The sequence below is a fragment of the Mesoplodon mirus genome, assembly GCF_964341445.2.
Source record: "Mesoplodon mirus genome assembly, chromosome: 4".
In the NCBI taxonomy this organism is placed as follows: Eukaryota; Metazoa; Chordata; class Mammalia; order Artiodactyla; family Ziphiidae; genus Mesoplodon; species Mesoplodon mirus.
Window position 1 is genome coordinate 146,011,743 of NC_138979.1, and position 13,847 is coordinate 146,025,589.

General features: G+C 45.8%; 1 protein-coding gene across 2 annotated transcripts; it reads left to right on the forward strand.

Moving 5' to 3' along the window:
• The first annotated feature begins 144 nt into the window (after window positions 1–144).
• On the forward strand, window positions 145–10,693 carry DACT1 (dishevelled binding antagonist of beta catenin 1). 2 transcript variants are annotated; one of them, XM_082617424.1, is made up of 4 exons: window positions 145–743; window positions 2,951–3,083; window positions 4,162–4,317; window positions 7,631–10,693. In XM_082617424.1, exons 1-4 carry the CDS (start codon window positions 399–401, stop codon window positions 9,535–9,537), a joined length of 2,541 nt encoding a protein of 846 aa, XP_082473550.1. In that variant the 5' UTR covers window positions 145–398; the 3' UTR covers window positions 9,538–10,693. The 2 variants fall into 2 exon arrangements, with proteins under 2 accessions (XP_082473550.1, XP_082473551.1); XM_082617425.1 differs by having other exon boundaries at window positions 147–743; window positions 7,742–10,692.
• Window positions 10,694–13,847: the final 3,154 nt, after the last annotated feature.

Genomic DNA, 13,847 nt, shown 5'->3' on the forward strand with positions numbered 1-13,847 from the left:
GAGCGGGGAGGGCCCGGCGAGGAGGAGGCCGGCGCCGAGCGCGAGCGGCGCCCCTGACACTAGAGGGGGAAGCCGGGGGGGAGCGGGCCTCGCAGCCGAGGGGCCGGCGCGGGGAGGCGGGCGCCGGGCGGGGGGTTCGCCGGGCCGCCGCGCGTGACGTAGCGCCGGGCAGGGCGTTATCAGCTGCGGGGCCGCGGCGAGGGACGCGTGGCGACAGCGGACGGCGCCGCCCGGTCCCGGACGGCCGCAGGCAGCGGCCGCGCGCGCGGGTTCCGAGCGCTCCGGGTCTCCGTCCCGGCCGCCGGGAGGCATGAGTCCGCGGCCGCAGCCCTAGCGCCCGCTCCTCCGCCCGGGCGGCCCGGCTGCGGGGACGGGTGCGCGCTGTAGGGTTGGGGGCCATGAAACCGAGTCCGGCCGGGACGGCGAGGGAGCTGGAGCCGCCGGCGCCGGTCCGGGGCGAGCAGCGCACGGCGGAGCCCGAGGGGCGCTGGCGGGAGAAGGGCGAGGCGGACACGGAGCGGCAGCGCACCCGCGAGCGGCAGGAGGCCACGCTGGCCGGGCTGGCGGAGCTGGAGTACCTGCGCCAGCGCCAGGAGCTGCTGGTCCGGGGCGCCCTGCGCAGCTCTGGGGGCGCGGGGGCAGCTGCAGCCCGCGCCGGAGAGCTGCCGGGGGAGGCGGCGCAGCGCAGCCGCCTGGAGGAGAAGTTCTTGGAGGAGAACATCTTGCTGCTGAGGAAGCAATTGGTAGGTCGTGCCCGGAGGTGGGGCACGGCTGTCCCTGCAGACGGGCCGGGGGTCGGGCAGGTGGCCTGCGGTGGGCGCTGGGGTGCCTCTGACTGGGGAAATCCTTTGGCTTCCCGGGACCGCCGCCCGGTGCCCCCCCGACCTGGGTTCCCGAGGGCGCCCGCGGCGCGTGGGCTGCCGACGCCCACGCGATCCCGGCGTGTGCCCGCTTTGTGTCAGGTAAGGGGCTGGCAACCCCGCGCGGACGGCCGGGCGGGGGTGGCCGCTCTCCCCTCCTGCTTTGCCTTTGGAATTCTTGGAGTCTCCTGGTTGTTACCTTCAAACTCTCCAGTTAGACGAAAGCGTGCCCTCTCCCCGAAGGTTTGCAAAGCCTCATTTAAAATAGCATTTCTTTGGGGGAGCTTCTTGGCTTCACGTCCTCGCGCCGAGAGGGGACAAAAGCCGAGGAGGGGGCTTGTGGCGCGGTTGACTGTCCAATGCCGAATTTTACGATTACTCGGAAGCGGCCGCGGGGAACCTGCCCCTCCCAAGGCTTTCCCCAGCCTGCCAGCTTTTGCCGGGGCTGCTGCTTAATTTAAGATAGAAGCCCTGTTGTATAAGGCGGCTAAAACCGATGCAAATGATGGAAATTTGGCTGGAGAAAGTGCCCCCTTCCCTCATATTTTATATGTACTGCTCGCTGTGACTTGAGGTGGAGGTGGGCGAAGAGAAAAACCTGCTCTCAGGGAGCATTTATCATTGGATTTGTGTCAGCGTCTCAGACAGTCTCTGCCGTCTTCATTAATGGGGAAGAAAAAGAACTTCGGCGCTTAATGTATTGATGAACAGCTTTTGACCCAGCCTCAGAGTAATGGCGGCAGCTTTGTTTCGGTGACCTCAAAAATGTAGTTTTGAAAAGAGGAGAAAAAAAAATCCTTATCTGACCATGTGATACTATCTGAAACTAGACGCACGCTAGATAATGTCCCTACTACGATTACCAACAGTGATGCTGTGTGGTTATTTGTCAAGTGTTTTCTTGTATTATCTCTTTTCAGATAATTTGTCTCTTTTTTGAGCATCAAAGTGATTTGACTTGTTTGGTTCATTTTTTTCTGAACTCATTCTAACAAACAAGCATGTTATGTCTCCAAGCGTTTTAAGTCAAAGAACAGACAGGAGGGGTAGATTCATAAGCATCTGTTTTGTAAGGATGTACAATATGTGTATGGTGGTTTGTGCAATACCTCTGTTTTGGCATTTTGCTGTGTTTTTTAGTAGCAGACGCTGATTTGAGCCAATTCTTGCTGGTTATGCCTGTCATTGACATTGTGTGCATTGTCTTATACAATAGCACCTTCTTGTCTTCCTGAATCTCACAACTGTGAGTGGCGCATTCCTGTTGACCCCTGGAGGGGAGCAAGGCAGCATGTCAGGAGAATTCCCGTCCACTCAGTGTTTGTGGTACTGTTTTCATTTGTAGACTTGGCATTTGTGATTTGAACCAGATGCCTTTTGAGTTTTGTTTTTTTTGCTTCCCCAGCAATAGGAAGCACTAGGTGGCGGTGTGAGTTAGCACTACGGTCTGTCACCTTTGGAAACCCGAGCTGAGTTCAAATCTTGATGGACCTTCCCTTGAGGGTTTTGGATTCTGCCAGCTCACATTATACTTGGCACTGGCTATTAGTATTAGTTTCTCACTTTCAAAGACCCTAAGACTGATTAAACCCCACAAAGCAACTAATAGAAAACAAAACTCTGCAGGACATTTGGCCAGAAAATCTCACCTAAGTAAGATTATAGTGTATTGTAGGAAATCTGTTATACTCTGACAAATTAAAGAGTCTACAGTGAAGTACTGTTCTGTAAAAAACTGGCTGTACACAGAGGGTTTTTGAAAAATCTCAGTGGGTTTTTCTCATACTACCTATAAAAAGTAAGTTTATATATATATATATATATATATATATATATATATATTAGTTGAAACTAAAAGCAAGTCTTGTTTTTATGAAGAAACTATATCACCACAAAATGTGAGAAAGTGGAATTCAACGTAGGACATATTCTTGAAGTTTTTCTTTATTTCAGGTCATCCAGTAAAAATTTTGGTTTTGGAAGATGTAGGGAACTCTTCAGATGGTAATTTGAATACTTAGAGCCAGACTTTCTGGTTCTCTGTCACCAAAATTTGTTTGTTTTTCCTTTCTCCCTTTCTTCCTAATCAGAATTGTTTGAGGAGAAGAGATGCTGGTTTGTTGAACCAGTTGCAGGAACTCGACAAGCAGATAAGTGACCTGAGACTGGATGTGGAAAAGACATCTGAGGAGCACCTGGAGACAGACAGCCGCCCCAGCTCAGGTGAGTGTGGGAGCACAAGGAGGAATTCTGCGGTCATGAGTTCTGCTTTGGCCCCCTGTGCTTAGCGTTCCCAGACCTGCAAATGGCAGTGGAGTTCGTTTCCAGTGTGGAGAGAATAAAACAAAACAAGAGAAGTCTGCCATTCCGTTGCATAAGAGGGAAACAAAATCAGAAAACAAATTTTAAAAAAAAATTTGTTTTGTTGAAGTATAGTTGATTTACAATGTCGTGTTAATTTCTACTGTACAGCAAAGTGATTCAGTTATATGTATATATACATTCTTTTTCATATTCTTTTCCATTATGGTTTATCACAGGATATTGAATATAGTTCCCTGTGCTATAGTTCCCAGTAGGACCTTATTGTTTATCCATTCTCTATATAATTAGCATTTGCTAATCCCAAATTCCCAATCCATCCCTCCTCCACTCCCCTCCCCCTTGGCAACCACAAGTCTGTTCTCTATGTCTGTGAGGCTGTTTCTGTTTTGTAGATAAGTTTGTTAGACAACAAAAATTTATAATAATGAGATTGATCTGACTGAAGTCTCCTGAGTTTAAAAATAAAAGCTTCTATTCAGATTTCTGGAAGAGTGCTCCTCCTTTGAAACTTGAGAAAGTCAGAACTGGGCTAGAAAATTAGTCACACTTCAGCTTCCTGAGACCACTTCAAAAGTTTGTTCTTTTTTTCTTTTAAACCATTTGGCTACTTAAATAGATTTGTTTTTCTCTTCAAGTTATTCTTTCTGAAATGTCCGTGCAAAAGTTGAAGTTTGACAGATCTAAGTCTCTTTCCTTGCACATCTTTAAAGGTGGGGTCTAGGTCAGTTTGAGAGTGAGGGTACTCTTAGCTTTGAAACATACCCATAGTTATGAGCTTTTTGCCTTTTTCCAAAGATTGCTGGAAATGAAACCATAAAGTCAGGACACTAAATCTCGTGAACCAAAATTGGTGCCCCTCCCTCTCATATTCTCCCTTTCCTACCTTTTCTACATGATTACCCCATTTCCTTTTAGGCACAAATGTGTGTTATTGCTTGGTATGATCTTAATCCCAAATGGTGTTTTTTATTTGTAGGGTTTTATGAACTGAGTGATGGGGCTTCGGGATCCCTTTCCAATTCCTCGAACTCCGTCTTTAGTGAGTGTTTATCCAGCTGTCATTCCAGCACCTGTTTCTGCAGCCCCTTGGAGGCAACCTTGACTATCTCAGATGGTTGCCCCAAATCTGCAGGTAAGACTTTTTACAATTGATAGACGTTTTTAATTGGAAGGGGTCAAAGGTCTTTAAAGGTTGTCTAGCTTCTACTGATGAAAAACAAAGGCTCAGAGAACTTCATCAGCTTTCTGCATTTAGTGCCATAGTTGCATCTAGAATCAAGATCACCACAATTCCAGTCCTCTTTGGGTATCACCTGGCTTTATATTCTGATGATAGCAAGATAACTTATTTTTAGAAATCCTGTCCCAATATTATAGTTCTTGAGCTCTGTTTTTTGAGCTTTTGCTGTCCAGTTGTTTGCATTTTCTTTTCAAAATTACTTTGGATCTGTTTTCTTCTTCTATTAATCATTTAAAGCTAAAGCTTACATTAAGTTAAATATATCTGTCAGCCTGGCTAAGAGCTGCTTGGCACTTCTGGTAGCAGTGGCCCCTCCTTGTTCTCCAGAATGCCTTGCATGATGGCAGCGCTCTTCTTTTAGCAGGTGGATAGGGCGAGATCCCCTAGACCATGTTGCCCATTTTGGGCTATTCTTGCAGTGACCTCTAGAGAGAATCATGCCATTGTTGATACAGGAAGAGTTTCTGCATTTCCACTATGTGTCACACACTGCTGTGTGCTCTGCATACGTTTATGTGCTTTGAATCCTCCCGAGAGTTCTGCAGGGCATGTGTTGTTAGCTCCATTTTATGTATCAGAAAAATGGGGCCTGCTGAGGTTAGGTTAGGTAAGTTGCTCAAGGTTATATAGAGAGTAAGTGACAGAGGCAGGGTTCAAGCTTAGGACTATCTGCCAGGTCCATGTTTTTCCACCACACCGAGGGAATCCAGAAATTGTTGTGTTCAACCTTCTCGACGAACAGAGGAGGAATTTGGTTTTATATGCCTTTGTCAGAGGCTTCTCATTTGCTGAATGGCAGAGTTGTTGCTGAAACTCGGGACACCTTCCTTAGTTATGCTTTAGTACGATTCCTCAGAAGATCAGAGAAAATATGGAAGTTAGAGGAGCTGTGGGTCCTGGCACAAGTCACTGCACCCTTGGTTTGTATGTGTTGTCCACTTGGGTAAAAGGTTGAATTTCTGAGGTCCAGGCAATGCAAACATAACACTAAACAACTGAGGCTGCTAATTGGCTGATGTCTTTGTACAGTGTGTGTTGTTAGCAGCAAATGTTTGGCGAAGCACAAATCTGTGTTATCTAGAGTAACTGGGCCTCAAGTTCATTGGTAATTGCTCCCTTTCACTCTGCAGATCTGGCTTCAGAGGGAAATTTTATAAACCTATTAAAGGTACTTTGGTATAGGTTTTCCTTAAAGACAGGCTCCTGCTATCCCAAATGCCACATCTTCACATAATTGAGACAGTTGGGCTGGCCCTTGCCGGCTGGGATGCCTGTCTTGTTCCTTAACTTTATGGAGGAAAAAGAGATGAAAGATGTGTAGGTAAATGTGGCTTAAAGTAAGACAAGGATAGGCCTTGGGGTAGTGAGGAGGGGTGGGCAAGGATATTAGCTAGAGAGGTTTCCCCTTCTTACAACAAACTATTTATTGGCAGTGGAGGTGGGATTGGGGACATGGCACTTTTATTTTACAATAACCTTTTGTTTACAAATGAATCATATCATTTCTGGGTCTAGACTGTATTCCCCCCCTTCCCCGCCCCCACCCAACTGCTAATTATCATTGGAATTCATGGAGCTTTCCCTTAAATTAACAATTAACATAGAACCTAGCATGTAGTGGGTTTTCAATATTTGAGTGAATAAATATAATTATAATGGACAACAAATTAAATAGTGACAAAAACTTTGATTTTCTCTAACTAAAGGTCGTTCAGGGGATTTGATATTTATAATGTATGCCAAGACGAGAGCAAAATCATTTAATTAAGCAAGAAAGCTTGATGTCATTGTATTTTGGCATCTACATTTTTGAGATGTGGGAAATTTATTCATTAATACTACTACTCAGTCTTTTAAAACATCATCAAGAATTCCCTCCTAAAATATTGTACTTTATTTTTTAGTGTCACTATTGAAAACATAGGGTGATTATTATTTAAATTTAATTAGTGTCTATTGAAATTTGATTAGCTACCCTGACCTTTCAATTGACAGTTATACTAGAACACATGTCATTAATAATTAGGTCTAAAAAAAAAATTAAAAATGAGGAGGAAGCACATAGAGAGTATAGTTTATCTGAAGTATTTTAAAGGGAAACCAGGAATAGAACACAGAAGGGAGAGTGGCCTAGAGAAAGAACGACTCAAAAAACATTTATTTTTCCAGTAATAATGCAGTACGTATTTACTGAAAATTTAGAAAATAGAAAATAAAGAAGAAAGCAAACATTACTTGCTTTCCCACCATATTGAGATGCTAGTGCTCTATTAGCATCTTGGCGTGCTTCATTTCAGACTTTTTTCTTCGAATATATCCAGTCTTAATAAAACTGTAATCAATAGTCTGTTATTATGATTTTCTCTCTGCTTTAAGGTGTTTTCCCCATATTATTCAATAGTTTGAAAGCATTTTTTTTTTTTTTTTCGGTATGCGGGCCTCTCACTGTTGTGGCCTGTCCTGCTGCGGAGCGCAGGCTCAGCAGCCATGGCTCACGGGCCCAGCCGCTCCGCGGCATGTGGGATCTTCCCGGACCGGGGCACGAACCCGTGTCCCCTGCATCAGCAGGTGCACTCTCAACCACTGCACCACCAGGGAAGCCCTGAAAGCATTTTTTTTTTTTTTTTTTTTTTGGCTGTGTTAGGTCTTCGTTGCTGCACGCGGGCTTTCTCTAGTTGTGGCGAGCAGGGGCTACTCTTCGTTGTGGTGTGCGGGCTTCTCATTGCAGTGGCTTCCCTCATTGTGGAGCATGGGCTCTAGGCGCGCAGGCTTCAGTAGTTGCGGCACGCTGGCTCAGTAGCTGTGGCTCATGGGCTCTGGAGCACAGGCTCAGTAGTTGTGGCACACGAGCTTAGCTGCTCCGCGGCATGTGGGATCTTCCCGGACCAGGGATCGAACCCATGTCCCCTGCATTGGCAGGTGGATTCTCAACCACTGTGCCACTGGGGAAGCCCCTGAAAGCATTTTTAATGACTGAATATTTTTCCTTCACAGTTATAGCTTGTTAAAAATTCCTTTGTTAATTATTTTTTCCGTCACCCAGTAGTGTGAACTGTATGTGAAATAGCAGAATAGCTTGTGGAATATTTGTTGATTCTTTGGCATTCTCCCTCTAGCCATGAATTTGTCTTCGTAGAAACTGGCCAGAGTCGAGATGGTGCTGACCAATTCATTTCTCCAGAGTGTACCTTTAAATGTTTTTCAGATCTCATAGGATGGTTGGAATATAAAGAAGGCCACTGTGAAGACCAGGCCTCAGGGGCAGTTGGCCATTCCCCCTCCACATCACAGTCTAATTCCCTTGGTGTCATTGCAGATGTGAATCCCAAGTACCAGTGTGATCTGGTGTCTAAAAACGGGAATGATGTGTATCGCTACCCCAGTCCGCTTCATGCTGTGGCCGTGCAGAGCCCAATGTTTCTCCTCTGCCTGACTGGCAATCCCCTGAGGGAAGACGAGAGGCTCGGTAGCCATGCCAACGACATTTGTGTTGGATCTGAGCTGGATGCCGTCAAGACGGACACTTCCTTACCCTCTCCAAGCAGTTTGTGGTCTGCTCCCCATCCTTCATCGAGTAAGAAAATGGATGGTTACATTCTGAGCCTGGTCCAGAAAAAAACGCACCCTGTAAGGACCAACAAGCCGAGAACCAGTGTGAACGCTGACCCCACCAAGGGGCTTCTGAGGAATGGGAGCGTTTGTGTCAGAGTGACTGCGGCCGTCTCACAGGGCAATGGTGGGAACCTTAAGAATTCTAAACAGGTGCCTCTGCCCTCTGGCGGGATCCCCTCTTTGGACAATGGGACGTTGTCCCCACTGAAACAGTGGTCAAAAGAATCAAAGCCAGAACCACTGGAAAGCAAGAGGTTGCCCGCGCCTGAGGGCATCTCCCCAGGCGCTGCCACTGAACTTCCAGGTAAGCATCTGCCCAAAAATGCCAAGCCAGCCTCCCAGGAACTTGCTAGATGTCCCCCTGCTGAGGCAGGGGAGTCTCCTAAGGAAAGCGGGCAGATCCCAGCTGCCTCCCCAAAAGACAGCCCTGGGAGGGTCCCCGCCTCGCTGCAAGAGAACAAGGTGGTCCAGCCACTGAAAAAGGTGCCACAGAAAAACAGCCCACCGGCTCTCCCTACGGCGGCGCCCCCTCCCGCCGCTTCGGCTCTGCTGTCTCCCGCTTTCCCGGTGGAAGAGCGGCCTGCCCTGGATTTCAGAAGCGAGGGCTCTTCTTCTCAGAGCCTGGAGGAAGGGCCTCTGGGGAAGGCGCCGCTGGCCCTGGCGCAGCCGCCCAGCGTCAGGCCGCCCCGGGGTACGCGGCCTGCGGCCGCCCCGAGGGGCTCCGCCCTGAAGCCCCGGGCCCCGGCCGTCCACGGGCCGGAGAGCGCGCTGCCCGCCGTGAGGGAGAAAGGCCGGGCGGCCGGCAAGAAGTGTCGGTTCCCCGATGACGCGGATACAAATAAGAAACTCCGGAGAGCCCCGGCCAAGGGTCGGCGGGGCGGGGGCGGCCAGCCCGACGCCGGACCGCCCAGCCGGCCGCTGGGGGCGGGCCACCGGGCCGGGAGCCGCGGGCATGGCCATGGCCACGGCCACGGCCGGGAGGCGGTGGTGGCCAAGCCCAAGCACAAGCGCACGGACTCGCGGCGGTGGAGGTCGGCCGCCGAGGTGTCCTACGAGGAGGCCCTGCGACGCGCGCGGCGGGGCCGCCGGGAGCCCGCGGGGCTGTTCGCGGCCGGGCCGCTGCCCTACGCCAGCCCCTACGCCTACGCGGCCAGCGACTCCGAGTACTCGGCCGAGTGCGAGTCCCTGTTCCACTCCACCGTGCTGGACACCAGCGAGGACGAGCGCAGCAACTACACCACGAACTGCTTCGGCGACAGCGAGTCCAGTGTGAGCGAGGGCGAGTTCGTGGGCGACAGCACCAGCACCAGCGACTCCGAGGAGAGCGGAGGCTTGATTTGGTCCCAATTTGTCCAGACTCTCCCACTGCAGCCGGTCCCGGCCCCGGACCTTCGCCACAACCCCACCAAAACCTTCGTCAAAATCAAGGCTTCACACAACCTCAAGAAGAAAATCCTGCGCTTTCGGTCTGGCTCTTTGAAACTGATGACGACCGTTTGAGTAACGTCCTTGGTGTAGAAAGTGGGGTTTTTCTAGTTCCCGAAGAAACGGCGGCGTCTTACTGTTTTGTGTGTAATAATCCCATGAAATGCTTTCCTTTGGTTTAGATAAAACCGAGGTGAATTATGTCTCATCTTCGTCAAGTATGGACACTAGTGCCTTTAGTGGAAGGTAAAGAATGTCTTTGTTGGTTAGAAGTGAATATTGAGTTTCTAATGGTGGTGATAGTGACTTTTGTGGTATCAGATGGTTTTTATTTGACGTTTTGTGAGCATCTGTGAAGGCACAGGTTTTGATGTTCAAGTGTTAATGGGATGAGGCCTTTTGATCTGGAGGTCAGGTGGATGGAATTTTAGGACATACATTTGCTTCTTTGGTTCTTTAGGGCAGCGTCTCCATGAGGGTTTTCCTGTTGGGGGTATCACATACAATTGTGTGAGGTAGATACAAGGGGCAGTCATGGTTTTCTGTAGTTTTTTATATACTCTTCTTTTCTCGGATGTATTCCCATTCTGTATTCTCCTCAGAACTCTTTGGTTTACTGGACCCAGAACTTGAAGACCAGACTCTACATCCAGAGAGGTGACCTGGATAGGGAGGCTGGTAATACCTTAAAAGGATTCACTAAAACCTTTGCCGCACTTGGTGCCTAGGCCCTGGTTACAGTAACCCCTTCTAGGGCCATTTACCCAACATTGATGCCTTTCTCCTCCGTAATTTGCAGCAGATCCAACCATTCCTCCCTTGGAGTCTTGCCTTTGGGATAACATTTTGGTCATCGGGTACAGAGAAATTCACTCCTAGTGAAATAACCCTTGGGTACGACTCCAAGCTCAGAACTTCTCCCGGAGCACTGTGCCACCTAAGCATTAGCCCAAACATATTAGTGCAATCCAGTCCAGATTGGACCACTGACCCTGTTTGGAAGGGCTTTTTAAAAAAAAAAAAATTTTTTTTTTGGTAAACAGTATTGTGTAAAATTCCTTTTTTTATATCAGTATATGCATGTTTTGTGCATGAGTAGTATTTGTTTTGATATTCCTGTTGATGTTAAATGACTATGATATAAACAGTATGTGTTTTTATATATCTTTGTGTAAATTTAATATAACGCATTATATGCTGTAATAAACGATTTGTTTTACTGCTGTTAAGTTTGTTATTTGGGTATAAAACCAGATGTTTACACCTATAAATCTTGTGCTGATTATTGTGGGATTTATATTAGGCCTATTCTAGCATTAGAATATTATTTGCAATAATAATTAAGGCAGATTTTAGGAGTATTGGAATGGATGATGAATAAACAAATGAGGAAAAGCAAGCTACTTCTTTAGAATGGTTAAGGTGCTTCTTTAAAATTTAAGGTGCATTTTTTTTTTTTTTTTTTTTTTGCGGTACGCGGGCCTCTCACTGCTGTGGCCTCTCCCGTTGCGGAGCACAGGCTCCAGACGCGCAGGCTCAGCGGCCATGGCTCACGGGCCCAGCTGCTTCGCGGCATGTGGGATCTTCCCGGACCGGGGCACAAACCCGTGTCCCCTGCATCGGCAGGCGGACTCTCAACCACTGCGCCACCAGGGAAGCCCTAAGGTACATTTGATCTCTGCTAAGGAAAATATTTCTGAGAAGACTTCCCCTCTCTCCCTCAACTTCTAAGTATGAAAACTTTTCAACATGGAAAAGTTGAAAGGGTAGTACAATAAACACCTGTACAGCCACCACCTAGATTCAACAGTTAACATTTTGCCATGCTTGCTTTAACACTCTTTATGTATTGATATATATTAGATTAAACCATATTGCTGGTTTTGTGGGTCAAGGACAGATTTTGGCAATCCTCCCTCTCCCCACCACGCTACTACATTATTATTATTATTTTTATTTTTTATTTATTTTTTTTTTTTGCGGTACACGGCCCTCTCACTGTTGTGGCCTCTCCCGTTGCGGAGCACAGGCTCCGGACGCGCAGGCTCAGCGGCCATGGCTCACGGGCCCAGCCGCTTCGCGGCATGTGGGATCTTCCCGGACCGGGGCACGAACCCATGTTCCCTGCATCGGCAGGCGGACTCTCAACCACTGCGCCACCAGGGAAGCCCTACTACATTATTTTAAAGTAAATTTCAGTCATCATGATATTTCATCTCTAAAAATTTATGTATTTCCGAAAAACAAGGAGATTCTCCTATATAATCACAACACCATGATCACACTTAAGGAAAATTGACAATAATTCTTATTATCAAAAATTTAATCTCTATTCAAATTTCCCAATTTGTTTCAAGAATTTTTTAGTAGCAGCTTCCCTGCTCCTCCCAACCAGGATTCAGTCAATGTTATACGTTGCATTTGGTTATAGATCCCTAGTCTTTTAAGTCTGGAATAGCCTCTCCATATTTTTTTCAAATGACATTAGGTTTTTAAAGTCAGAGCAGTTGTCTTGTAGAAGGGCCCACATTCTGAATTTGGTTGCTTCTTTATGTTGTCTTCTAACATCTTCTAGTCCCTCTATTTCCTGTAAACTGTGAAGGCTTGATTGGATTCAGGTTAAACCTTCTTGGCAAGAAGGTTTCACTAGTGATCTTGTGTATTGTATTTTATTGCTTCACATCAAGAAACAGAATATCAGGTTGCCCTACTATTACTGAATTTAAGAGTGATCCCTTAAGAGTCAAGTCGGTGAGCAGAATTTTCTCCACTATAAAGGTTTTGTTTTACCTCTTTGCAAATGGTTAGTGTTTGTGGGTGACTCTTTGGTAGTGTGTGTGGATATCCTGTTCTTCATAACCTTCCACTTACTGGTTTTAGTTTACTTTGCTGATCCTTGCCTGAATCAGTTATTGCCTTGGGGATGCAAAATGGTTTTCTAAGTATCTTTTCTTCTTTTACTAGCTGACATTCTACAAAAAAGAGCTTTCCTTGTTTTTTTTTTCCCTTTCTCTTTTTAAAATATCATGATGGATTCATGGATTTTTATTCATTTGATTCTTTACAATCACTTACGGTTATTGTTCTTTTTGATGCTCAACATGTCCCAAATTTGGCCAGTGGGAGGATACATTTCATTAAAAGGATACTCTGGAATCAGCTCAGTCTCATAATTCATATATTTATTATGAGATGTACTCCATTAAAATGATTTTTTTACATGCTAAACTGCAATGCAACAAAAATCCCTTAACTATCCATTTTTTTATTCTGTCTTGGAAATGATCTCTTTTCCTATATTTTATATCCCTCTTATCTCTAAGAAGGCTTTTAACTTTGAAACTATAGCAAATTATTTCTTCTATAAAACTGTATCATCTTTATCTTTTAAAGATAAGACTTTTTTTTCAACAAGACATCTTTTTTTTAACAAGACATCTCAGACAATTTTTGAAAATGTAGAGTTGCTAGTCTTTTCGTATTCATATGTTTTTATATGCAGTCATTCTTCTTTGACTAGAATTTCTTTGGTTACCTGATTAAATCTAAGCCAGGCACAAACAAGGGGATGATCTCTCCATGTTTTCTAATGGTGTGATCCAATCTCTTTGGCGGCAAGTTATAAAGTTTATTGTGTAAGGCAACTGGGACCTGCAGTCAGTTCTTGAATCATGTCCAAGTTGTTCTCAATAAGCATTATTCTCAGAAGGGGATGCTTCCTGAAAAACAGCTTCTGAATAATTACATGTTAGGTGACAGAATGCCAAAGGAAGAGAAGCATGAAAAACAGGATTTTTCAAAGAACTTCGGGTTTGTCCACCTCTGTCTATTGCTTGACTTCCCTGTAGCTAGCAGTTGTACTGCACTTGGAAAATTGGGTTTTGTCCATTATTTTCAATGACAAAATACCTGCTATTGTTGTTTCAAACAAAATGGCTCTTTAAAATATTTTCCTTTATTTAAATAAATTACAAATACTCTTGTCAGAAAAGAAAAAGATATCAGATATATACACAGGTGTTTACACTCTTCTCTGTCAATCCTCCTCAAATTCTACTCTTCAGTAACGTTGGTGTATATATTTCCATACTCTGTTATATGCACAAATATATAACCTTTATATTTTTTCTTCAAAACCAAGTCTCAGTTTATATGTATCATTCTGTAACTTGCTTCCTTCATTTTGTGAATATAATTCTCTCTTTGTAATGGGGTTCCAAGTATGTCCTTGGAAAATAGGCACCAGAGGAAAAAGGCACCAGATTTTATGGGGCTACTTTTTTGCTCTGCTTAGAAAAATTCTAATATTTAGCAACAAAAGTGTTACCTGAGTGCTATACTTTTGCACACATATTGCCTTTCTAGTTTTTCTCGTGTATTTTGTT